The sequence below is a fragment of the Hypanus sabinus genome, chromosome 4 (assembly GCF_030144855.1).
Source record: "Hypanus sabinus isolate sHypSab1 chromosome 4, sHypSab1.hap1, whole genome shotgun sequence".
NCBI classification, from domain to species: Eukaryota; Metazoa; Chordata; class Chondrichthyes; order Myliobatiformes; family Dasyatidae; genus Hypanus; species Hypanus sabinus.
Genome location: NC_082709.1, coordinates 29,725,745 through 29,752,204, shown reverse-complemented (window position 1 = coordinate 29,752,204; position 26,460 = coordinate 29,725,745). Strand labels below are relative to the sequence as shown.

General features: G+C 39.8%; 1 protein-coding gene across 1 annotated transcript in view; it reads right to left on the bottom strand.

Annotated features, from left to right (window-relative positions):
• The window catches only part of agps (alkylglycerone phosphate synthase), a 170,182-nt gene that overhangs the window by 14,196 nt on the left and 129,526 nt on the right, over nucleotides 1-26,460 (bottom strand). The window contains exons 14-19 of the mRNA XM_059966752.1: nucleotides 24,598-24,710; nucleotides 22,481-22,550; nucleotides 17,543-17,604; nucleotides 14,199-14,288; nucleotides 10,112-10,211; nucleotides 8,879-8,936 (exon numbers count right to left, since the gene is read on the bottom strand). Of these exons, the coding sequence (XP_059822735.1) occupies nucleotides 8,879-8,936; nucleotides 10,112-10,211; nucleotides 14,199-14,288; nucleotides 17,543-17,604; nucleotides 22,481-22,550; nucleotides 24,598-24,710 (493 nt within the window). The remainder of the gene's footprint in view (nucleotides 1-8,878; nucleotides 8,937-10,111; nucleotides 10,212-14,198; nucleotides 14,289-17,542; nucleotides 17,605-22,480; nucleotides 22,551-24,597; nucleotides 24,711-26,460) is intronic.

Sequence of the window (26,460 nt, the reverse complement as noted above, 5' to 3'; positions counted from 1 at the left end):
TCAAAGGTTTCCTCAGCTATTTTGTGGCTGTAGCTTTTTCTGGTCCACCCACATTACTAGACCAAGTCACCCAAAGGCCGATGCTCAGCATAATGGCATACTGGTATTCACTTCTACTTTACAATACCAGGCATCATTTGATAAATATGCACTCTACCCCTTCACCAATGCCTCAAACCCATGTCATCTTAATAAGTAGTTATACTTTGATAAAAGCCATACTTATCCATTAAAGCCCTGTATTATTTTAGCATTACTTCTGCTATAATGCAGGTGTGATTCTGATTTTGAATTTATGAATTTGAAATCCAATCTCATTATCTTACAAAATACCAAATGTTCATCCACCTCACAAGGCCTCAGCACATTTCTACTCACCAGTAATTTTTTTCTTTTTCCAGTATCACTATGCTTCCAGAGCTTCATTTAGACCCCCAGAATCGCTATTTCAGTTCTAACTGTCTATAAGTTCAGACCAAATCATTAGTGTAACGAATGCATTTTTTTGAATAGAACCTTGTGAGCCAACAATACCTGCCCCCATTTTAAAAAACAGAAAATGCTGCCTGACCTGCTGAACATCTTCAGCATTTCCTTTTCATACTTACAGTATCTGTAGGTTTTTTTTTGGGGGGGGGGGGGAGACAGGCGGTTCAATGCCTGCTCCCAACTATTCTGGGAAACTGGTTAAAACTCTCAACATTCCTTCACTTTTAGTTTCTGAAATAAGATCTTCTAATAGTCATTTAAATTCAATCCCAACAACAAATTAACCTTCTCTAAAACCTTCAGCAGTTCTGCTGAGCACAATCTTCCTTTTTAAAAATCAACAGTGGCTACATTAATGTTATTTTATCCTCATGTTGAAATTAACTAATTTAATTTTGAATTCTAGTATTTCCATACTACAGATGCTAAATCAACTGACCCATAATTAGCCCCTTTTGGAAAAAAAACATACCGGTCTTTTCACATGTTGTCTCTTGCCAGAACCAAATCTCAATTTCTATAGCTTTCACGAGTGAATCTGCAGATGCTGGAAATAAATAAATACAAAAACACAAAATGCTGGCAGAACTCAGCAGGCCAGACAGCATCTATGGGAGGAGGTAGTGACGACATTTCGGGCCAAAACCCTTCATCAGGAGTGAAGTAACATGGGATGGTCAAGGGGGGATAAGTCGGGGGAGGGATGAAGTAGAGAGCTGGGAAGTGATAGGCTGAAGGGAAATGGGCTAGGGGGAAGGTGGAGAATTATGGGAAATAAGAGAGAAAGAAAGGTAGGACTGGGGGGAGATTATAGTGAGGAGGGAAAAAGAGAGAGAAAGAGAACCAAACTAAAATTATAGATAGGGATGGGGTAAGGGGGGAGGGGGGGGGAAGGGTATCAACAGAGGTCTGTGTGCTGAATGTTCATGCCGGCAGGTAGGAGGCTACCTAGGCGAGAGATATGGTGTTGCTCCATCGACCTGCGTGTGGCCTCATCTTGACGGTAGAGGAGGCCATGGATAGACATGTTGGAGTGTGAGTGGTCTGTGGAACTGAAGTGTGTGGCCACAGGGAGATCCCGCCACTGCTGGAGGACTGAGCGCTGGTGTTTGGCAAAACGGTCTCCCAGTCTGCGGCGGGTCTCCCCAATGTATAAATGGCCACATTGGGAGCACCGGATACAGTATCTCACCCCAGTTGACTCGCAGGTGAAGTGGTGCCTCACTTCAAAGGACTGTCTGGGGCCTAGGATGGTGGTGAGGGAAGAAGTATGGGGGCAGGTGTAGTACTTCTTCCGTTTGCAGGGATAAGTGCCTGGAGGGAGGTAGGTGGGGTGGGATGGGGGGGGGAATGAATGGACAAGGGAGTTGTGTAGGGAGCAATCCCTGCGAAAAACCAAGAGTTGGGGGGAGGGGAAGATGTGTCTGGTGGTGGGATCCCATAGGAGGTGGCGGAAATTACGGTGGATTTTATGTTGGATCTGTAGGCTGGTAGGGTGATAGGTGAGAACCAGGGGGGCTCTATCCCTGGTGGGCTGAGGGGGGGATGGGGTAAGGGCAGCGGTGCGTGAAATACAGGAGATGCGATGGAGGGCAGAGTTGATAGTGGACGAAGGGAAGCCCCTTTCTTTAAAAAAGGACTTCTCCTTTGTCCTAGAATGAAAAGCCTCATCCTGAGAGCAAATGTGGCGGAGGAATTGAGAGAAAGGGATAGCATTTTTGCAGGAGACAGGGTGGGAGGAGGAATAGTCTAGGTAGCTGTGAGAGTCTGTAGGTTTGTAGTAGACATCAATGGATAGGCTGTCTCCAGAGATAGAAACAGAAAGATCTAGAAAGGGGAGGGAGGTGTCAGAAATAGAAAAGGTGAATTTGAGGGCGGGGTGAAAGTTGGAGGCGAAGTTAATGAAGTCGATGAGCTCAGTATGTGTGCAGGAAGCAGTGCCGATGCAGTCGTCGATATAACATAAGAAGAGAGGAGGACAGATACCGGTCGGTGTAGGCTTGGAACACAGATTGCTCTACATGGCCAACAAAAAGGCTACTTCTGCCATAATTCTCCACCTTCCCCCTGGCCCATTTCCCTTCAGCCTATCACTTCCCAGCTCTCAACTTCATCCCTCCCTCCCACTTCTTATCCCCCCTTGACCATCCCATGTTACTTCACTCCTGATGAAGGGTTTTGGCCCGAAACGTTGTCACTACCTCCTCCCATAGATGCTGTCTGGCCTGCTGAGTTCTGCCAGCATTTTGTGTTCTATGGCTTTCACTGTTTCTCATCTCTTCAGCCCAGTGGATGTAGTACAATGTTTATGTTTATGTTCTTTATGTTCAGTACAATCTTAAATGCAACTACATTGAAAAATGTTTTAATCAACCTTCTATAATAAGCAAGATGTGGTACTTATGTCAGAGGTTTTCTCAAATCAATTAAACTACTCTGTTTGCTTAACATTGCCATAGAGGAAAGAAAATCCTTAGCACATGTTTTGTAAAAAAAAACAGGTACGTGCAGTGACAATGCTTTAGGAAACCAAAGTGGAGTCAAATTTAATTACCTATTGCTGTAATTGCCAAATTGATTTAATGCACACAAATCCTCCAATTTCTACAAAGTTGGACAAATGAGCACACATCTCTCATCCACCACTCTAACAGCTGTATTAGTCACTGGTTTCCACCCCACTATTCAAATACCATTTTCTAAGTCAAAAATTGAGTCAAAGCAAATTTAGATAAGAGTCAGGAAATTGCAAAAATTGATTGGAGTAGCCATGCAAAGGGTCAGCAGACAAATGGGAGGCTTTCAAAGTGAAATAAAGGGTTCAAAATCTACTTATTCCTGTTACAGTGAAGAAGGCAGCTGGCTGCAGCAGGGAACTCTGGATGATGAGGCTTTGATCATGGAAAAAGAGGCTTGGGTCCTCCTGGGATTCACTTGGATCAAGAGTTTTATGTGTATTAAGGGAAATAAAGAGTAACTACAGAAAAAACAGGGCTCATTAAAAGACCAATGTGGACATCTTGTGGAGCCACAAGAGATGGTCGAGGCCCCCAATGAGTACTGTTTTTATTGTGGAGAAAAACATGAAGACTTCGGACATGAATAGCTATTTAGGTTTTAAGAATAGGCTGTATTACAGGAGAGGTGATAATGGCTGTCTTAAGATAAATAAATCTCTAGGGCCTGAGTAGGTATATCGAAGAATACTATGGGAAGCTATTGGAAATTGTAGGAGCTTTGGCTGAGATATATGCATCATTAGTAATGGGTGAAGTGCCAGAAGACTGGAGGATGGTAAAGAAAAAGCTGGCAACTGTACACCAGTAGGCCTAACATCCATGTTAGGTACGTTACTACAGGGAAACCTGAGGGAAAAGATGTGCAAGCATTTGGAAAGACAGGGATTAATTAATGAAAGTCAGCATGGCTTAGTTTGTAAGTTGATAAGGGCAGGGCAGTACACGAGGACAAATGGATTTCAGTGAGGCCTTCAAAAAAGCTCCACATGGTAGGCTGCTTTGGAAAGTTAGATCACATGGGATCCAGAGAAAGCTAGCTAATTACATACAGAATTGGCTAGACAGTAGGAAGCAGAGAGTGATGCTAAGTCGTTTTTAGTAATGGAGGCCTATGATTCATGGTGATCTAGAGGAATTAGTGTTAGGTCCATTGCTAATTATCATCTATATCAACGATTTGAATAAGAATATACAAAGCATGGTTGACAAGTTAACAGTGAAATAGGTGATGCTGTTGATAGTGAAGATAGCTGTCAGGATTCACAGAGTGATCTTGATCAACTGAGTAAGAGGACCAAAGAATGGCAGATGGCAATTAATTCGGTAAGAGTGAGGGGCTGCATTTTGGGAAGACAAATGAGGGTAGGACTTTCACAGTGAACAGCAGGGACAAGTTTTGTAGAATAGGGGACACCTTAGTGTACATATATAAGGTCCTCTGAAAGTGGTGTAAAAGATAGAGGCAGTGTTTGGCATACTGGCTTTCATCAGTCAGAGCAGTGAGTACAGAAGTTGGAAGGTTATATGCAGTTGTAGAAGACATTGGTAAGGCCATATTTGGAATGTTTTTATTCGGCTTTGGTGACTCTGCTAGGAGCAAAGATGCTATTAAACTGTAAAGCATGCAGACAAGGTTGGTGGGGTTGTTGCTGGTACTTACAGGACTGAATTACAGAGAGAGACTGAGCAGACTGGGACTTTTTTCATTGGGCTCTAGGAGAATAAGCGGTGATCTTGATAGTATGTATAAAAATATGAGGAACAAAGATAAGGTTAATGTGCAAAGTATTTCTCCCCAGGGTTGAGGAATCAAAAACTAGAGGACATAGACTTAAAGTGAGTGGAGACCAATTCAACAGGAACCTGAGTAACAACTTTTCCACCCAGAAAGTAATCAATATATAGAATGAGCAGGTAGAGAGTGATTAAGCCTGGTAATCAACAACATTTAAAGAATACTTGGATAGGGAAGACCCCCCCCCCCCCCATCCCTTCCCACCAATCTCCCTCCTGGCACTTATCCTTGTAAGTGTAACAAGTGCTACACCTGCCATTACACTTCCTCCCTCACCACCATTCAGGGCCCCAGAAAGTCCTTCCACCTGTGAGTCGGCTAGTGTGATATACTGCATCTGGTGCTCTCGGCGTGGCCTTCCATATATTGGTGAGGCCCGACACAGACTGGGAGACCGTTTCACTGAACACCTATGCTCTATGCACCAGAGAAAGCAGGATCTCCCAGTGGCCACACATTTTAATTCCACGTCCCATTCCGATATGTCAATCCATGACCTCCTCTACTGTCAAGGTGAAGCCACACTCAGGTTGGAGGAACAACACCTTATATTCCATCTGGGTAGCCTCCAACCTGATGGCATGAACATTGATTTCACTAACTTACGTTAATGCCGCTCCTCCAGTTCTTACCCCATCCTTTATTTATTTATCTTTTCCCCCCTATTTTTTTTCTCTCTTTGTCCCTTTCACAATCACTCCTTGCCTGCTCTCCATCTTCCTCTGGTGCTCCCCTTCCCCCTTTCTTTCTCCCTAGACCTCCCGTCTCATGATCCTGTCCCTCCACAACTCTGCGTTCCTTTTGCAAATCAACTTTCCAGCTCTTGGCTTCATCCCTCCCCCTCCTGTCTTCTCCTATCATTTTGGATCTCCCCCTCCCCCTCCTACTTTCAAATCTCTTACTACTTCTTCTTTCAGTTAGTCCTGACAAAGGGTCTCGGCCTGAAACATTGACTGTACTTCTTCCTATAGATGCTGCCTGGCCTGCTGCATTCCACCAGCATTTTGTGTGTGTTGTTTGAATTTCCAGCATCTGCAGATTTCCTCATGTTGGACAGGGGAGGTTTGGAGCATGGACAAATAGGACTCCCTTGGGACTTGCTTGGTTGGCATGGGCCAGTTGGGCTAAAAGATCCGTTTTGATTCTGTGATTCATTGTGCCATTCCAGATTAAATATTCACCATTCTCAAACTGAAGTATGAAAATCTATAGAACCTCTGTAGTTTTCTCTTAGAAGAAGCCCACATTCTTTGATCCCTCCAACAAACTTCAATATCTTAGCATTAGCTCAAGTCCCAAGACAGGGTGGACCAGTTTCCCCCACTCCCCCCACCCTTCCAATGGTTTGAAGCAGCAATGTACAACTTCAACTATAACATTTTTCCAAATCTTCGAAAAATATTTCCTTTCTCTATCAACCCGCACCTGTGTCTAAATTCAAAACCATACAAACCTCTGCTCCATATCCTGGCCTCAAATAACCAATGTACTGTTGTACATTACCCCTACTCTTGCTGAAATACAACCAACATTATCACAATTCACAGCCATGAGCCTAGCCTGTCCTGTTCATGCACTACTTCAGAAATATATTCTTCTCAAATCCTTTGCTTCCCCATGTATTACACTGCAGTTGTCCTCTTTGTTCCATTGTCTGCGGCAGTCCTTTTGGCGATTTAGGCCCTAATCTTTGCAACACCTCTTATCTCCTTCCAACTTCAAATAGCTCTTGACAACTGGATCCCAAAGTAGTAATATGATCACTAAACTGATTTAGCTCCTTGAATATATTTAATAATTGAAAAAAACATTAATTTCTCTTCCCCAGAATAAACAATCTCAGCCTTTAAATTCCAAGTCTCTCAGATGCCTTAATCTGCCACGTCTAGGCTCTGGGAACTGTAGGAACAATGCAATATTTTATGTAATGTACAAACGAAAGAATGATTGGTGCTTATCCCTGCAGACTGTATACCCTAGGAACTAGTTAGCTTTCAGTCTTGCACTGCTGGTTTCTGTGAACCATCTGCCAATATCCCAAGAAAATGCTTCAAGAAACTGCTGAGAGCCTGCATTTATTGGTTGGAACTCAATAGATTTCCCAGTCCCAGAAAACTGCTGACTGTCCAGAATTAAGTGTAAATTACCATTAGCCCAACTTTCTTATCAACTCAAAGTATTTAGTCTGATCCCGTGACTCAAATACTGTCTTCAAAATTCAGTGTCATCTGTACAATAACATTTTCTTTCATTAAAAATGCTGCAATTAGCAAAAGTAAAAGTTCCATTCCAAGCATGATCAATGAGTTAAATTCTTCCAGATTTAACTGATTAAAAGAAATGAAAACAACATCCCTAAAGGCACGTTTTCTAAATCATTTAGGGAGCAATAAATGCAGAATTTACATTTATTTTACTCTAAGAATGCCCAAGAGCTGGGACATTTTATTTCCACTGCTGTTGGACTCCTTCCAGCAAGTCCATTTATGAGCCTTTTTGACCAAAAGATTCATTACAGATCTTGGCAGAGAATTGACCACATTATATCTACCAGTAATTCAATGTTATGTCAAAGCAGCTCCATCTAAAAATTAGCCAGTAGAAATGCAAAATAACTGCAAATGTTGGTAATAAAGGCAAGGTGTGAGAAATACTCAAGCAGGTCTGGCAGCATTTGTAGAAAGACAATTGGAGACAACACTTCAGGTAGATCACCTTCCATCATAGCTGGAATTCTAATAGTGATGTCAGTACGGAATCACAAATGAACTGCGTTATTCAACAAAAAAAAATAGTAGAAAAGCTACAAATTAAACCACCTAAGAAACACGCAATAAAACTGACAGACAGATGGAATAAGTGTCCCAAATGAGCATCATTTACACAAACATTTTGACTACAAGGAGCAAATAAAGCACATTGGTTGGCCAAATTCAAATTCAGGGGCAAAACATAGTAAGCATTAATTGAGACATAGACTCAAGGTGAACAAATCTAAGATTTAAAATATCTGGGAAAATGATGGAAGTGAAGGGGCAGAGTTAGTGGGTGAAAGATGAAATCAGTTCAATGATAACACAGCATATGACCTTAGTAATAAAGACATTAGAAACTATTGGCAAATTAAGATGTAGAAAGTATCTGAACTCTAAAATCAGGTTTAATACCATGGCATTTGTCATGAAATATATTGTTCTGCAGCAGCAGTACATTACAATAGATAATATAAAAACTATAATTTACAATAATATATTCAGTATATTAAAAATTAAATTAAATAAGCAGTGCAAAAAGATAGCAAAAAAAGAGAAAAAGAAACAGAAAAAATAGTGAGGTAGTATACATGGATTCATTGCCCATTCAGAAATCCTCAGGCTCCTGTCCCTCCTTAAGGTTTCCCTCACGCTCTAAGGTTAGGTTTTCTTATGCTTTGATTCTGATCTCACTGCTCAGCAAATGGACTCACCTGTCTTAAGGAAACTATCTCTGATTCTAGTAAATCCAAACACTACATATTCATCTTAAAAATTTGAATTACCCCAAAGTTTGAACTCTGCATTTCAAGGATGGAAAAAAATTGCAAATAGTTTTTGAAGACTATATTTGCTGTATATGTCTGCTGAGGTGTTACACTGAGCGATGCATTCAAGTTGTCGTGGTTGTTTCTTTTTGCCCTTGTGGTGCATTGTGCGGCATTTTGGCTGCTTCCATAGCATTTGACTGTTCTTTTACAAGGCCTGAGTTGCTAACTCGACGCTCAACCTTACACAGATGGAAAGTGTGCAAGGAGCCGGCCGGATTCGAACTCGGGACCATTCGCTTCGAAGTCGGATGCAAATGCCACTACACTGGCTAATACATTTAAATATCATCCACGAATATGCCAGCTCAGCTGGCTTGAGGTAACTACAATTACATGCAATTTTGTGGAGAGAGCAAATAAACAGACTCTAAATGTCACTGTTTACATTCATACTAAGAACTAGAGATAAATACCAGAACCTCATGAAATGTAATTATAGCACAAATTTGGAAAGGATAAAGAAAATAAGGCAAGATGAAAAGATGCACTCACCTCCATGATGGTGAGAAAGACTTCCTCCATTCTCAAGTATTTCCTCTCTGGCTGAAGCCTGATTCAGTACAAATAATTACAGCCTTCAGTTAAATCCATTCAGTATCATAAACCACACCATTTTTCTAATTATTTCACTACCTTTTATTGCACACTTTAGTTATAGCAAATAATATGAAGTCTGTCGTTTTCTATTAACATCTAGGTGTTCTTGGACATTTAAAAATACTTTAATATCTCAAAACAAAATATTGTAGTTGTGTGCCATTGGGCTGGACATTCCTTTTCACTTCTCCAGAATGAGAATAAATAAGGGCATGGAACATACCTTGAAGTTAATTTGAACCCCAAGATTATCTAGTATGCAAAATGATTTATGGAATTCCTCAAGAAAAATTCCACTGATCCAGCAACTGCTCAATATCTGGGCCTAACAATTTACATGTCACAATAATGATCATCAGGGTTCATAAACATCTTAACAATTAGATTTTGAGCAAAACTGGCCTGAATTCAGCCAGCAGATTGGGGTCCTCACCCACCTGTAGTTACATGGGCAAGAGATAAAGGGCTGATCGCAATGATCCTTTGCAACCAGGTGATGTCAGGTGAGCCACACCTTGGTCACCATATCTGTGAAGCATCAGGTAATGCCATGCCACCACAACACAGTGCCTTCCTTGATTGAAGGAAAGCTGGGAATGATACCTTGCCTTGTGTCAGAGCCTGTGAGGTGCTTCAGAGTTTTAAAAATGTTGCTGACAGTAGTTGTTCAAAGCTATTACGATTGAAAATTAAAAAGTTTAAAAGAAAATTTAAAAACAACTATTTTAATTGCATCCTCTTCAATCTGCATATAAAGAAATGCCACTGTCCCAAATTTACATATATGTCAATGGTTGAATTGCAGTTGTTTCCTTCACATCTGCCAGCCACAACCAGCGCAATTTGTCCATTGAAATAACAGGGAAAAAATCCCACTTTGTGGCCTGCCAAACCCACTACTGGCTCCCAAAGTCATGCAGGATAAGTTCGGCTTGTGAGAAATTCAGAAAGAGAGAAAGCTGAACTGACTACGTAAAATAGAAGTTGGCAGTTCTTAGTCCACAAGGAATCTATGTTAATAACTAACATAACTGTTGTTGAACATTTTATTTTTAAAAGCCACTTAGACAGAAGTCCAGTGTAAGAAAATGTTGAAGATGCTGGAATTGGTATGGAGTACAACATTACCTCAATTTGCTCAAATACAGCGATAGGGTCACTTATACCTCTGTAGTTAAAAGCAAAGTAGAAATACACACATGCGCCAGCATCATAAGTTTGGGTGACTCTGTAAAACAAAATTAAGTTGGGTTATCACAAAAATAATTTTCTTGACAACCTTATTAATTTTATCATCACTATGATTAATATTTTAAACACATATAGCATTGAGAACTTGCATTTAGCTAGTAGTTCTGTAAAGTCTGTTTAGTCTTTAGCGAGCAAAGCTCTGGAGTATACTATATGGTAAATAGGTCTCTTTGGCTAACAATGAAAAGCAGGGGTTTCTGTTAACATTTATAAATAAATGCTTTTTTTCTTACATATATTAGAAGCAAAAGAGTAAGCTAGTGAAAGGATAAACCCAAACAAGTACAAAGGAGGGGACTTATACATGGGAGCACTGGAAGTGGGAGAGACTCTTAACGAGTACTTCGCAAATCATTCCACATGGAGAAGAATGTAGATGGTAAAACCAGGGAACATCAAGAAAGGTGGTGGTACACAGTGTCATGAAAGACATTAACTTCAGTCCTCAGGGTTCAAAGGAACTATCCCAGGATACTGAGGAAAGCAGGTACGAGTTTGCTGCAACATTAACAGAGATCATGTTTCCTCTCCAGAAGGTGAAAGATTAAGGCTGGATCAGCAGTATTGTTCCTTTATTAAAAAGGAGCAAGAGGGTCAAAACACAAAACCATAGGCTGGTGAGCTTTACACAGGTGGCAGGGAAATTGTGGAAGATTCTTGGGAATAGGATTTACTCACATTTGGAAAAGCATGGACTTATTGGGGATAGTCAGTATGGCTTTGAACAGGGGAGCTCTTGGCTCACAGATTTGATATGGGCTTTTTTATTGAGGAAGCGTGAGATGATTGATGAGGGTAGGAGAGTGGATGTTATCCACATAGACTTTAATAAAGAATTTTACAAGGTCCTCTAGAGTAAGCTGGCCCAGATAATTAACTCACTAGTGATCCCTAGCAAGTTGGTGAATTTGGTTCAAAAATGGCCTGGCCATAGAAAGACCAAGTCCAGTGAATTTTTAATGTTGATACAGCAGGATGTACTGTAGGTTTTTTGGAAATTTGGGTGGAATAATTGCAGATGGAGTTTAATCTGATGAATGCGAAGTGATGCATTTGGGAGGTCAAATGCAACAGACGTATCACAGGATCATTAGGAACATTTGTCTACAGAGGTATCAAGGGGCACAAATCCATGGTTCCCTGTAAACAACAACACAAGCATGCAGCAGTAATGATGGCATATGGCAATAAGTATAAAAGCTGAAATACGTCTGTTGTATCTTCCCATCAAACCTGACCAGGTCCCTGCTGCTGAAAAGCATCCACATAACATGATGCTACCTCCACCATACTTTACAGTAGAGATGGGATGCATAGTATTAGCCTTACACCAGACATATCACTTACTATTGAGGCAAGAAGTTACACTTTAGTCTCATCCTGCCACAAAACCTTTTGCCACAATTTTACTCTAACTTCTAAGAGGTGCTTTGCAAAGTCCTTAAAGGAAAGCATATGCTTTGTTTTTTCAGCCAGGGCTTCTTCCTTTCCTCTCTTTAATAAATCCCCGTGTTGTACAAGGCCTTGGAGATTGTGGAGACATGAACTTCATTTCTAGTTGTAGCCACCAACTTCTGGAGCTCACGCTGTAACCGTTGGCATCACAGAAGCCTCTCTTACAAGTGCCATTTTTCTCTGGTGACCATGTTTAGAGGGGCAACCTGGCTGAGGCAGTGTGTTATGGTTTCATATCTTTTTCCACTTTTTTATGATGGACTGAATTGAGCTCTGAGGTATGTTCAGTGCCCTGGAGATTGTCTTGTATCCTTCCCCTGATTTGTGCTTTTCTATTGTCATTGCCCTGACTTGTTTTGAATGCTCTTTTGTTTTCATTTTGATTTGGTCTGTTGAAAATCTACTGAACTGTTGTACCTTACAGAGAGAGGGAGTATTTATTCTTATGAATTCATTAAAAACTTTTTTCTTTTTTCTTCCGATTTTCTACATCAACAAACTGAATGATTTGGTAAGGTAATATACAGTATTGCACCTGAAGAAAGGTCGTGTAGTAATTACAAAGGGAAGAATACTTTATCAGCTTCACCATTTCAGTTTTTAATTTTTAGTAAATTGTTGACAGGTTTTGCAATTTTTCTTTTGATTTGACATGATGCACAATGTTTTATAGATTAGCAGAAAAAGTCCTACTTCAATCTATTTTAAATTTAGAAAATGAGACAGTCAGATGTGAATATAGTTCTGGGGGCTGAATACTTTTTCAAGGCACCTGTAGACAGCGTGGAAAGTATGAGAGGAAATGTTAAATATAAGAGAGCAACGAGTTAAAGTTAGAGGTAAAAGGTCAGAGGAGGTTTGCAAAGGAAGTTTGGTAGATCCCTGGAACACAATGCCAGAGGTATTTAGAAAGACCCAAGAACAGGCTGGGATAGAAGGATATGGACCACACGCAGGCAGATGGGAGCAGTTTAGATTGGCACCATGCAGATGTGCTGGGCTGAAGCACCTCTTCCTGTGCTGTATTGTTCAGTGTGTGATTCATGCACAGTCGCTGAATCAAACTGAAAGTTGGAGGGTAGGCCGCCATGAATCCTCTCTCATAAAGTGGATTCAGTATACATTTATTTTCTTTGTCCCCAACAACACAGTTAAGATTTCTTTGGGATATGCTTCTTGAGAATAATGGACAGAAGTTAGTTTTGCACAGGTGGGGGCAGTCAGGGACAGAAACAGTTTTAAACTTGGCCCACAACAGTTTGTCTAGGAGAAAAGTAAGGTAAATAATAAAGGAGGAAAAAATAAAACCTGAAAATACTCAAAACAGAAGCTGTTGCTATCACAGGGAGAAAAGACAGCTTATGATAAAAAAGACATTGCCATTTTAATTGTGTTCAGTACCCCCTATATTTCTGACGTTTGCTTTTTCCTGCACTCAGATTAGAAAAGCTTGGATTTTAATATAGGGCAGGATATTTGGGTAAGTAGCAGAGTAAAAAATCTCAAATTATTTCACATGTATTTCCTTTGTAGCATTATGTGCTGCTTTGCAAAGGTTGCAGTGAGGCTGTACAGCAGGTGCTGCACAGAAACAGAACTACAATGAAAAGAGATAGTGGAAATGGAACTCACATGGCTTTCTCCAGTTACAACTAAGACGAAGAGGAATAGGATGTAAGTAACAGTTGCCTTGGAGGTGCAAAAGACATATAGGTGGTTTCCAGCAAGGACGTTGTCTTCAATTTGGCACTAAACTTGCACTGGTGTACAGGGAATTGCTGACGTTGCCTTTATTTTATAAGTCCATAAGACATAGAAGCAGAATTAAGTCATCTGGCCCATCAAGTCTGCTCCGCCATTCAATCATGGCTGACCCTTTTTTTTAAAAAAAGTCTCCTCAACCCCAGTTCCTAGCCTTCTCCCTGCAACCTTTGATGCCATGTCCAATGAAGAACCTATCAATCTCTGCCTTAAATACACCCACTGACCTGGCCTCCACAGCTACATGTGGCAACAAATTCCACAAATTCACCACCCTTTGGCTAAAGAAATTTCTCCACATCTCTGTTTTGAAAGGGCACCCCTCTATCCTGAGGCACTTTATAAGAGTGAACTAAACATCCTTATCATTTTGGCATAAAGAAAAGTTTATTTACTCTAAAAACAATCAATGCATGGGAGAGATTAAGTGATGGTAATCATTATGAATGTCCATTGAGAACCAAATCTGACCAACAATGACATCAGTTAGTGTTCTCATCATGTTTATAGACTTGCCTAATGGCCACTGACAACAATTTAGAAAGTACATCCCAGAATGATGCATTTCAGTATTTCTTGTTCCATGAATCAAATGGGAACATTTAAGACCAGATGACTACTTCTGGAAAGGGCAGAATAACTGATAGTGCATTCACTGGACAGTGGGGAGACAATAACAGAACTGGATCCTCTACAATGATGAGTCGGGAAAATGGATCATTCTGTGAGCCAGATTAAAAGAACTTACCTGCACGTAGCGAAAGGGGGAAACTGAACACCTTTTTCTTTACATTCGCTTACAAGTTTCTCCTTGACATTCCTGCAGAGGTCAAGTACCCTAAAAATACACAGGCAGAATACTGAAGTTATTTACAACTGAAAATATCATCTGCTTAACAAATGCTGGTGAAGTGTCACTTAAAAAAACATTCCACTGAACTTATTTTTTGCAATCACAAGAGTAAAGACAATGGTACATTATTTTACAAAGGTCAAATTATTTATTTCTTTAGTAGTCACGTAATTCAGCATTTTGTGTTGCATTTGTTAACTACTGATTGACTGTACACATAGTAGTAGTCTCTCGAAGTCCGAGGAAGACAAATGTGTTGCGCAATCAACATCTGCCGAAAAGTCACCATTGGGGTGCTCCTGGGATTAATTTTGTTACCTTAAAATTGAAAGCCCTCGCAACCATTGAGCACACCTACATAAAACATGTCGCAGGGAAACAGCATTCATCATAAATTCTCACCACCCAGACCATGCTCTTTACACGCAGCTGCCATCAGGTAGAAGGTACAAGAGCTTCAAGCCCCACACACCACCAGGTTCAAAAACACTACCCCACAATCATCAGGCTCTTGAACAAAAGGGGATAACTGTAGTCACTTGCCCATCCATTGAGATGTTCCCACAACCAATGATCTCACTTTAAGGACTCTTCATCTTGTTATTTCATGTTCTCGTTATTTATTACTGCTTGTATTTGCATTTACACAGTTTGTTTTCTTCAGCGCTCCAGCTGATCTTTCATTGATTCTGTTACAGCTACTATTCTATAGATTTGCTGAGTATAACTGCAGGAAAATGAATCTCAGGGTTGACATATATGTACTTTGATAATAAAATTTGCTTTGCACTAATCACAATCTGTATTGATGACTTGGAAAATGAGATCAAATGCATTCTAATCAAATGTGCTGACAATTCAAAGCACAGTGGGGATACCAAATGTGAGGAGCAAATGTTTGCAAAGAGATATAGACAAGTAGAGTGGGTAAAAATCTGGCCGATGGTATGTTACATAGCAAAATGCAACGTTATCCACCTTGGTAAAAGGAAAAATGATAATATTGCTTAAATGGGGAGAGAGCTCATTTTGGATGCTCTCAAATATGAAGCAGATTACCATCAACATACAGTTAGGAGGTAAATGTAACATTGGTATTTATTGCAAAATGAATGTGTATAAAAGTAATGAAATCTCGTTAGAATTAATGCTGTTAAGTCCTATCCCATAGCACAGTGTAGGATTATGGTTTCCTTATTTGAATATATTTGGATTGAAGGTTGTTTAGAGAAGATACACTAGTTTAATTCCCAAGATGAAAGAACTGTCCAGTGAGGAAAGCTTAAACAGGTTTGGCCTATATTCAGTCAGAACTTAGATGAATGACAAGTGACTGCTTTAATTGGTCTCCCTCTCCCTTGTTGCTGCTGGAGAACGGTGCCATAGTCTTGGGTCATGGGCAAGGTTTAATCTACGCAGTGTGTGGACTGGACTTTTATGTGTTTCTGGTTTCTGGCTGTTCCTTTTCGTTGCTATTTTGTGTGATTTTGATTGGGGCTGAATGGCTCTGTGGCCTGCAGTCAACAAGCAGCACAGCCCTAGACTGAACTGAACTGAACTGAAACAGAAAATTCCTGGACTGTTTCATTGATTTTTGTGGTTTGATGTTTTATATTCTGTGTTTTTTTGCTCCTTTTTTTTTTAATTTGTTCTTTCTTTTTTTGGGTTGGTGGTTTGATGTTTTTCTTTGAATGGGTTCCATGGTTTTCTTTGTTTTGTGGTTGTCTGTGGAAATACGAATCTCAGGGTTGTATAATGATTACATTGTTTGATAATAAATGTACTTTGAATCTTGAATCTTTGACATTGTTGAAATAGACACGATTCTGAGCGAGACTAAGGCAGATGATAAGAGGATGTTCCCCATCATGGAGGAATTTAAAATTAAGGAGCACAAGTTTAGAACAATAGCTCAGTCATTTAAGGCAGAAGACGAGGATTTTCTTCTGAGGGTCATTACCATTGGAATTCTTTACTCTTTCAATTATGATGGTTGAATCAGGGACAATCTAGGTTGGACAATAAGTGACAGTCTGTTGTCTGTATCCCAAGAACAGCAGACAAAAAATATATTCAAAGCCAATTTTTATTTAATTTGTAAGTCCATCAAGGGCTACAGGGAACAAGCAGGAAAATGGAGCCAAAGCCAAGATCAATCAGATTTAACCCTCTGAATGATGGAGAAGACTTGAGAAGCCACATGCCCTACTCCTGCTCTTACATTTGTCAAGATTAAGGGCAGGTTTACAGTATTGTACAATGTGAAGATGTAAAGTATTAACTTTAAAGCTAGTAATTAAAACATTCAAATTCATAACCATTTCACATAAAGTCTAAAAAGAATAAAAAACAATACTCTGCACCAATAAACTGTATTCTGACAACACCGGCTAAAACTCAAAAGTCTAAAATGGTAAAGTGAGAAAGCCAGTGCATGAAAGTTAATAGTTTTTACAAAACATTTGAAAGCTATGTCGTCAGTAATTTGCATTAGCATCTATAGATTGAAGGGAAAAAACCATGACCCATCTCTGGAAACTGAATTGAGTGGATGGTCCCACAGTGATGCTGAGGGTGAAGCCATTTGCAGTTCATTGGCTACAACAGTATTGCCAATGACAATTCAGTAAATCTCTTTTTCTGCTTGATGCAGCATTATTCACTGTGCGGCGGGGTTGGTGTGGTGAAGGGGTCTTGGTGAAGATTGAATTAGCATCTAATTCTGAAAAATGGGCTTATTTAAAAATTTTGATTGCATAGTAATAGACAATGCTTTGAAACTTAACTCCATAGAATTACTGTTTTACTTCAGTCTTATGGTAATCAAAGTCCAAAGTATCTCTACCAACTTTAAGCTTGTCATATCAAAAGATGCTCCAGTTATGGTAATGAAGAATTGACATGCAGTGGCCATGTGACAGGAATAGACACCAAATACATTAATTACTCCCAGCACTTCTTAAAAGAACACAACTTCAACTGAGCTACACATACTGTTTGTCGCTACCTAAAAAGAATGTGGACTACCAGGCTATAAAACAATAATTCCAGTCACTCACACAAGAAATACAGGAGTGCATATCTGGACCTTCCAAATGGTATCATTAATGAAAGATCCAGGCATAGTATTTTAAATTTGTATTTTAAATTGTTCTTTAAATAAAACTACACTATTTCATCAAGCAATAACTGCTACAGCAAATAAAATAATTTTAATAACCACTTTGAGAATTATTTACCTGTCCCAAGGAACAGAGGTTTCAAATGATTCGCCTATGATGTAATAGTCCATGCCCAAGTCCTAAAGAATGCACAAAACTATGTTATAAAACTACGATATAAGGATCCTTTTACAGTTTTTTCTGAACAGTAATTATAAAATATCAGTACATATTTCCCCTCAGAAAATACTGTGAGCTTATGGAACTTATTTCACCATGATTACCCCAGTGGTGATGTAACAGTGACAGTGACAAAACTAAATAAACACTCCAGGACTGGCATGGCACAGTAATGACTGTGCACAGCTTGATAACAGCAAAGAGAATCCATCAAGATCAATGGGGACTACATTTATGGTCATCATCTGCTGCTCAAGGAATCTTGATTTTGGAATTACTGAGGTGGATTCTTAGTTCTGGGCACTAACGTGCATCAGGGAGTGAAAAAGATAACTGAATATGGTTCCAAGAGAGAGTCATTAAACCCATTTAAAATATTTCAGGATTTGTCACTCAAGACACATGGGATTGGTACAGATAGGTACTTGATGGTTAGTATGGACAGGCTCCTTAACAAGATACATAACAGCCCGTGGTATCATGGTACTAACATGTATTGGGACTACTTCTTTCACATTATATGTCAATAATCTGAATAACGGGTCTGATGGCTTTGTGCCCAAGTTCGCAGAAGATATGAAGATGAGTTAAGGACCACACAATGCTGAGGAAGCAGAGAGTCTGCAGAAGGATGAAGACAGGTTGAGAGAATAGGTAATTAACTGAGAGAAGGAATATAGTGTAGGGATGTGTATAGTTATGCACTTTGGTAAAAGGAATAAAGGCTTAGACTATTTTCTAAACAGGGAAAAAATTTGAAGATCAGAGGTGTAAAAAGACCTGGGAGTCCTTGGGCAAGATTCCCTAAAGGTTACTTGCAGCTGGAGTCGTTTATAAGGAAAGCAAGTGCTACGTTAGCTTTTATTTCAAGAGAATATAAAAGCAAGGATGTAATGCTGAGGTTTTATTAAACATTGTCGGATGGGATATGGAGCATTGTGAGCAGTTTTCGGTCACTATTTAAGAAATGATGTGCTGGCATTGGAGAGGGCTCTGAGGAGGTTCACAAGAATGATTCCAGGAATGATAGGGTGAACAAATGAGGAGCATTTGATGTCTCTGGGTTTGTACTCATTGGAGTTTAGAAGAATGAGGGGGAATCTCAAGCAAACTTATCAAATATTGAAAAGAGTGGATCTGGAGAGGATGTTTCCGATAGTGGGCGAGTCTTTGACCAGAGGACACAGCCCCAGAATAGAGGAATCTGCATTTAGAACAGATATTAGAAGGAATTTTTTTAGCCGGAGGGTAGTGCATTTGTGCAATTCACTGCCATGGAAAGCCGTGGAGGCCAAGTCATTGAGTATATTTAAAGCAGAAGGTGATATACTCTTGGTTAGTCAGGGTATAAAAGGTTATGGGGAGAAGGCAGGAAAATGGGGTTGAGAGGATAATAAATTAGCCATAATGGAATGGCAGAGCAGTCTAAATGGACTGAGTGACATAATTCTGTTCCTAAGTCAGTTCCATATTTAGACCATACGATGTTGTGACCATGACAAAGACACGGTTGAAAGGGACAGGAATGGGTGCTTCATGTCCCAGGTTTTCAATGTTTTAAGAAAGATGGAGAGGTGTAATAGAGGGGTGGGGTGGGCTGGTAGGAGTTGCGCCAGTAGTCAGGGACAATATCAGAGCTGCACTCAGAGGGGACGTAATGGTAGGCTTCTCCACTGAGTCTATATGGGTACAAGTCAAAAACGGGAAGAGTGCAATCACTCTGATGGGATTGTACTGTATACACCAGGACATTGAGGAACAGACATGCAGGTAGAATAAGGAATGGTGTGAAAATAGGGCTGCTGTTGTGGGGGACTTCAGCTTTCCTAACGTAAACTGAACCTTCTTAGTGCAAGTGGCTTAAATGCGGCACCATTTGTTAGTGCATCCAAGAGAGTTTCTTAAATCTATATGTAGATAGTCCAAGGGGAGAGACTGTACTGGATCTGATGTTGGGTGATGAGTCTTGTCAGGTGCCAGAACTTTCTACAGATAAGGATAAGTATGGACCTTGCAGAAGAGGGTTAAACCAGAGCATAGCAAATTTGAGAACACTAGGCAGGAACTAAAGAGAGTTAATTAGGAACAGCTGTTTTTGGGCATGCCAACATCTGACATATGAAGGGTGTTTAAAGACCAACTACACTGAGTACAGGACAGGTATGTTCCAATGTTCCAGTCAGAAAGAAGGACAAGGATGTCAAGGTAAGAGAGCCTTGGATGTCAAGAGGGGTGATAAATTTATTCAAGAAGAAAAAGGAGAAGTATATAAAGCTTAGGAAGCTAGAACAAACAGGGCCCTTGAGGATTATAAAGAAGCCAGAAAAGAACTCAAGAAGGGAATTAGGAAAGCTAAGAGGGACAATGAAAAGTCTTTGGCAAGTAGAATTAAAGTAAATCCCAAGACATTTTATACATACCTGTCCATCAAGAACAAGAGGATAACGAGGGAGAGGGTAGGACTACTCAAGGATAAAGGTGGGGGGGGGGGGGGGAGAGGACATTTGCTTTGATTCAGAGAATGTGCATGAGATCCTTAATGAGCAGTTTACATCAGTATTTATCAAGAAGGATGTGAAGGATACGGGAATCAGTGCCAGAGTATTAAACATGTTAGGGCATTTCAAAGTAAAGGAGGAGGTAGTGTTGGGTCTGTTGCAAAGCATTAAGGTGGATATGTCCACAGGGCCTGATGGGATATACACCAAGTTATTGAGAGAGGCAAATGAAGATATTGCTAGGGCCTTCGTGAACATCTTTGTCCTCTCCAGCCAAAGGGGAGGTCCTGGAGGACTGACAATTAGCTAATGTTGTTCCATTATTCAAGAAGGGATCCTGGGATAATGCTGAAAACTATAAACTGGTGAGTCTCACATGAGTGGTAGAGAAGTTACTGTAGAGACTTCTTAGGGATAGGATTTATGAGCATTTGGAAAATCATCACCCAATTAGGGAGAGCCAGTATTACTTCATATGGGGCAAGACGTGTCCTATCTCGATTGAGTTTTTTGACGAGGTGACAAGAGTCATTGATGAAGGTGACAACAGCTGTGATGTTGTCTACATGGATTGCAGAAAGGCTTTCAACAAAGTCCCTAATAGGAGGCTCATCCAGAGGATTAAGATGTATGGGATCAATGGTGAACTGGCTTGCCCATAAAAGAGAGGGTGGTGGTCAAAGGGACTCATTCTAGCAGGATGAGTGTGGTACATGGTGCTCCACAGTTACTTGTACTGAATATTTACAAGGATGTTGCCAGGACTGGAGGACTTAAGTTATAAGGAAAGACTAAATAGGTTAGGACTTTATTCCCTGGAACGTAGAAGATTGAGAGTAGATTTGATAGAGTTGACAAAATTAAGCGGGGTATAGATAAGGTTAATAGAAGGAGGCTTTTTCTATTGAAGTTGAAAGGGACTACAACTAGATGTCATGAATTAAGGGTGAAAGGTGAAAAATTTAAAGGATACAAGTGGGGAAATTTCTGCACAGAGGGCCGTGAGAGTATGGAACAAGCTGCCAGCACAATTAGTGCATGCGAGCTCGATTTCAACTTTGAAGAGAAGTTTGAAGGGAATGGTAGGGGTAGAAGAGGCTACGATTGTAGTGTAGTTCGAAAGGAGTAGGCAGTTTAAATGGTTTGGCATGGACTAGGTGGGCAGAAGGGCTTGTTTCTGTGCTGTACATTTCTCCGATTCTATGACGTCTGCTGCTTGTGATGTATATAATTGACCTGGATGAAAATGTGGATGGGTGGGTCAGCAAGTTTACAGACAATATGAAGATTGGTGGTGTTGTGGATAGTGTAGATGACTGACAAAAAATACAGCAAAATATAGCTCAGTTGCAGATAAGGTCGGAGATATGGCAGATGGAGTTTAACCCATCAAATATGAAGAATAAAGAGAAGTACACTGTTAAGGGCAAGATCCTTAACAATGCTATGAGCACATGGATCTTTGGGTCCCAGTTCATAGTGAAAATAGCTACACAGGTTGATGAGGTGGTTAAGGAGGAAATATGGCATGCTTGCAATTATAAGTGGAGGCAATGAGTTGAAAAATCAGGAAATTACTTTGGGACTCTGGTTAGGCCACTTCTGGAGTACTGCATAGAGTCCTGGTCTTCCCATTATAGGGAAGATGTTGAGCCTTTGGAGAGGGTGCAGAAGAAGTTTACCAAGATGCTGATGGGATTAGAGGGCATGTGCTATAACCATCTGGAAAAACTTGGGTTGTTTACACCGGAGCAACAGAGATTGAGGGAAGAACTGGTAAAGGTTGATTTTTTTTTAACAAAATATACTTTATTCAAAAATAAAATTATATACAATAAACCACTGCTGAAAATATTGGAGAACTACTGGTCTGCAGTAAATGACAAGCTCAGAAAAATAGGGATTCATCAAAAAAAATTATGCTGAAAGGCATAAAGGGTGTTTAAAAGTGGCAGCTATAGAGGTCGTGCATCCATTGGTTATCTTCCAAAATTCAGAATACAGAACAGCTCCAAAAGAATATTAGGTAGGAATTGTAACCACACTGTTTCAAGCAGGAAGGTAAGAGAGAAAACAAGGAACATTTGACCAGTGCATGACATGAGTAAGAAAGAAAATTAGAGTGGTAAGGGCATTCAGAAAATAATTGGATTGGGAAAAGCAACATGTATTTAATTGAAAGAAATTATTTTTGACAGAATTGCAAGGTTCAATAGCAGACCTATGAAGATATAATTGGAAAAGTCTATTTTTAATCACTCATGGAAACTCCAGAATATGCTGCCAGTTCTGCAGTTCCTACATAATAAAACCTCAAAATCAAGATGTGTTAACATACCCGAATGTATGCAATGACAAATGTTAGCATATAGCCCCGCTGTCCATTATCTTCTCCAGCTGCCAGGCCTCTGAAATTAAAAACATTCATCTAACTAAAGACAAGGCAACACTTTACAATTTTTATCCATTGATTTGTTGAGCATTAATTCAACACTTTGTTTTTCAACACATTCTTAAGTCTCTGCAGCTCAGGCATCAACCTGCAATGGTAACCTTTTCTCACTCTCCACCAATGGTTTCTTAAAATGAACACCAGCTGATGCAAAACAATAGGAATGGATAGATCATTTGGAATGACAAGAAATGCTGAACAAAGTAAGGATTTTCTTCTTTTGTACTTCAAGTCGTCACTTTTTATTGTCATTTCAACCATAACTGCTAGTACAGTACACAGTAAAAATGAGACAACGTTTTTCAGGACCATGGTGTTACATTAAACAGTACAAAAACTACACTGAACTACATTAAAACACCACAGAAAAAAAGCTACACTAGACTACAGACCTACACAGGACTGCATAAAGTGCACAAAACAGTGCAGGAAGTACAATAAAGACAATAGGCACAGTAGAGGGCAGTAGGTTGGTGTCAGTCTAGACTCTGGGTATTGAGGAGTCTGATAGCTTGAGGTTAGAAGAGTTTGTATGTGGGGGGCATGGGGTCCTTCATAATGCTGTTTGTTTTGCAGATGCAGCATGTGGTGTAAATGTCTGTAATGGTGGGAAGCGAGACCATGATCTTCTCAGCTGACCTCACTATCCGCTGCAGGGTCTTGCGATCCAAGGTGGTGCAATTTCTGAACCAGGCAGTGATGCAGCTGCTCAGGATGCTCTCAATACAACCTCTGTAGAATGTGGTGAGGATGGGGGATGGGAGAGATGGACTTCTCAGAACCTTTGCAGAAAGTAGAGACACTGCTGGGCTTTCTTGGCTATGGAGCTGGTGTTGAGGGACAAGGTGAGATTTTCTGCCAGGTGAACACCAAGAAATTTGGTGCTCTTAACGAACTCTAAGAATGTTCAGTGGAGAGTGACTTAACAACATACATGCAATATTTTTACAAGATGTAACAAATTGAATTCATCCCATTGTCCATCCAGTCTCCCTGGTCCAGATACAGAGGAATAACCTAGCTGACTAAACCCAGCAGCTATTCAGCAAGGCATTGCAAGATTACAGTCAGAAGAGCCTCAGGTGACCTTCTCTAAGATCCCACTGTCAGAATATCCTAACAGCCTTTAATGAAGTCAGGAATCAAGATTTATCTTCTAGAGTCATAGAAAAGTACAGCACAGAAACAGGCCCTTCAGCCCATCTAGTCCATGTTGAAACCTTTAAACAATTCTGATCAAAGCTGTCAATGGTTAGTAAAAGTGTAAAACATTTTACACCCAATTTCCAGATTCATACAAATTTCTGTAAGTAATTAGAGGAACTAAACCACCATGAAAATAGATCAGAGCCACCTACCAATTTTTTAGTACATGGAGACGAGAGATGGAACAGAACCAGCTGTCAATGCTTAGTAAAAGCACCAACTTCTGACTTTCAACAAGTGGACTTCCAACAGTCTTGGCATTACTTAACTGGAATGGCTGATTGGAGTAGAGTCCACAGCCCCATTAACACTATTCTGTAGAACTCATCTTCATTTGGATAGAAAAGGTTTAGCAGGTTATGGGGCAAATAGGACAAGCTTGGATGGGCATCTGGTCAGCATGGACCAATTGGGCCGAAGGGTCTTTGTGCTGTAGGAATGTGACACCATTTCCCAATCAATTTATAGTTTATACTTGGTAAATAATCTCACCAATGGCATAACAAATAGTAAATTACATAATTTATGATGGGAAATGATACAACCAAGTAATTAAAGATGCCCATAAATAGCCAAAATCCTTTTCTCCATCACTGGTTTATATGCTACATCATAAATTTTTGTTACAGAACCTTGTAGTTCCGTTACATTATATTAAACACTTCTGTTCACTGTTAATTTGTGTTTTTTTTTTCATTCATTTAAGTTAGCAGTTTGCTTTGCAACAACCTGGAAGCTAACTGGAACAAAGAAAATCGAGTTTCAAACAGCACTGTCCTGAGATTTTGGAGCCTTACCCAACTTTAGCAGCAATATCGTAAACATGCTTTTCTTGCTGAAGAACCTTTTCTCTGTTACCTTCAAAAAGTAGGGTTGCTACACATAATTCACTGGGATCAAAACCCTTGAACTGTGGAGATAAAGAAAAAGAACAAGCATTTTCAAATAGAATTTAGAAAAGAAAGATGGATTACATATAAAACTTAAAGATAAACAAATTAATTTTCAAATACACTCATGCAAGGAATTCATTTGAAAACAAATGTCAAACACAAAGTAAGTACAGGCAGTGACTAAGATGAGACCACACACACCAAGTAGTGGTGAGTTATAAGTTATAAATTAGAACTTTTTGTGACCTCACTCAAGCCTTTGAGATCAACTGGGAATGATGGCATCCAAGCCGGAAAACTAACCAATAGGTCGACATCAGAACAAATCTAAGTGAAGCTACATGAAGCATTCTCACAATGATGTTGTACGCTACTCCACTAAAGCCACTGTTTTTTTAAAAATATCTAACTAAGAAAATAACTAAACAATAGTTGGCTGTCAGTGCTCTCTTTCTGACAATGCTAAACTTAAGAAAATGTCAATTCTATTAACTACTTCTTATTGCAGCGGCACCAACCAGTATACTTTTTTAGCTGCAAATATAACCAAATACAGAAATAGACCAATAACAGTCTATTAAAGCATCTTTGAAAACAAAACAAAATAAAAGTACTGAATGAAAGCTATCCTGAGACTCCAGAAGTTTTCCAAGTCATCCAGAATCAGAATCAGGTTTATTATCACCAGCATGTGTCATGAAATTTGTTAACTTTGTTATTGTTTGACTATGTAATTAGATTTTTTTTAAATGTTGTCTGGAGAGGGCTGTTTCAAGGGGAGACTGGAAAAGGCTGGGTTTATTCTCACTAGGACATAGGAGACCGAGAAGAAACCTTATAAAAGTTTATAAATGGATAGATAGTCAGAATATTTTTCCAACCAGAGGGCCAGGGAGAAATTTTAAGGAGAGCTTAGGTTTTTTCCATTCAGAGGGTAGTAGTTATCAGGAATGAGCTGCCAAGGATGGTAACAGACAATTATATTTAAAAAGGAACTTGTCAGGTACATAGACAAGAAAGGCATCCAGGAACATGAGCCTAATGCAAGCAAATTGGATTGGTGTGGTTAAGCAGCATGATTGGTATAAATGAGTTAGGCTGAAGGAGGCAGTTTTGTGTTTTGTGATTCGATTACACAACATAAAAGTGCAGGATAAACACAACGAATACAATGTAACTACAACATTCAAGATATTGGTCTATTTTGCTTTGCCAGCTGAAGCCAAGGCTGTATTATGTATCCTAACAGATCTGCTCACAATCATTCAAACAGTTGCCATCATCAAGCCAAAGTGTCCCAAACTTAAGCTCACTAAAATCAAACCTATTATATACAGTCACCGACAAAATTTCTCTCCACAACCCTTAATCGAAGCAGCTATTTAGTTCTCTTTCCATCCTGCAGATGGCCTTTCACCATCCTATAGCTTTTCTCTTGCACTACAGAAACAACACAAAGTACCAACCAAAAATAGGCCAGAGCTAAATAAGTGTTCGCCAATTCCCTCAGTTGGAACAAAAATACTCAATTTAAAACCAGGTTTTGTATGGTAGACAGTATGTTGGGAATTTTCTTTATGTCTTATGTTTAATACAGCTGGTGGAACAGAAAAATGTAATTTGGTGAAATTAGCCAGTTATGCCCCCTTTTATCCTCATTACTAACTGATTATGCTAATAATTAAAATACAAGAACATATAGTCAGTGTTAGAAAGGCAGCATCCATCATTCAGGACCCCAACCATCCAGGGCATGCTGCGATGTGG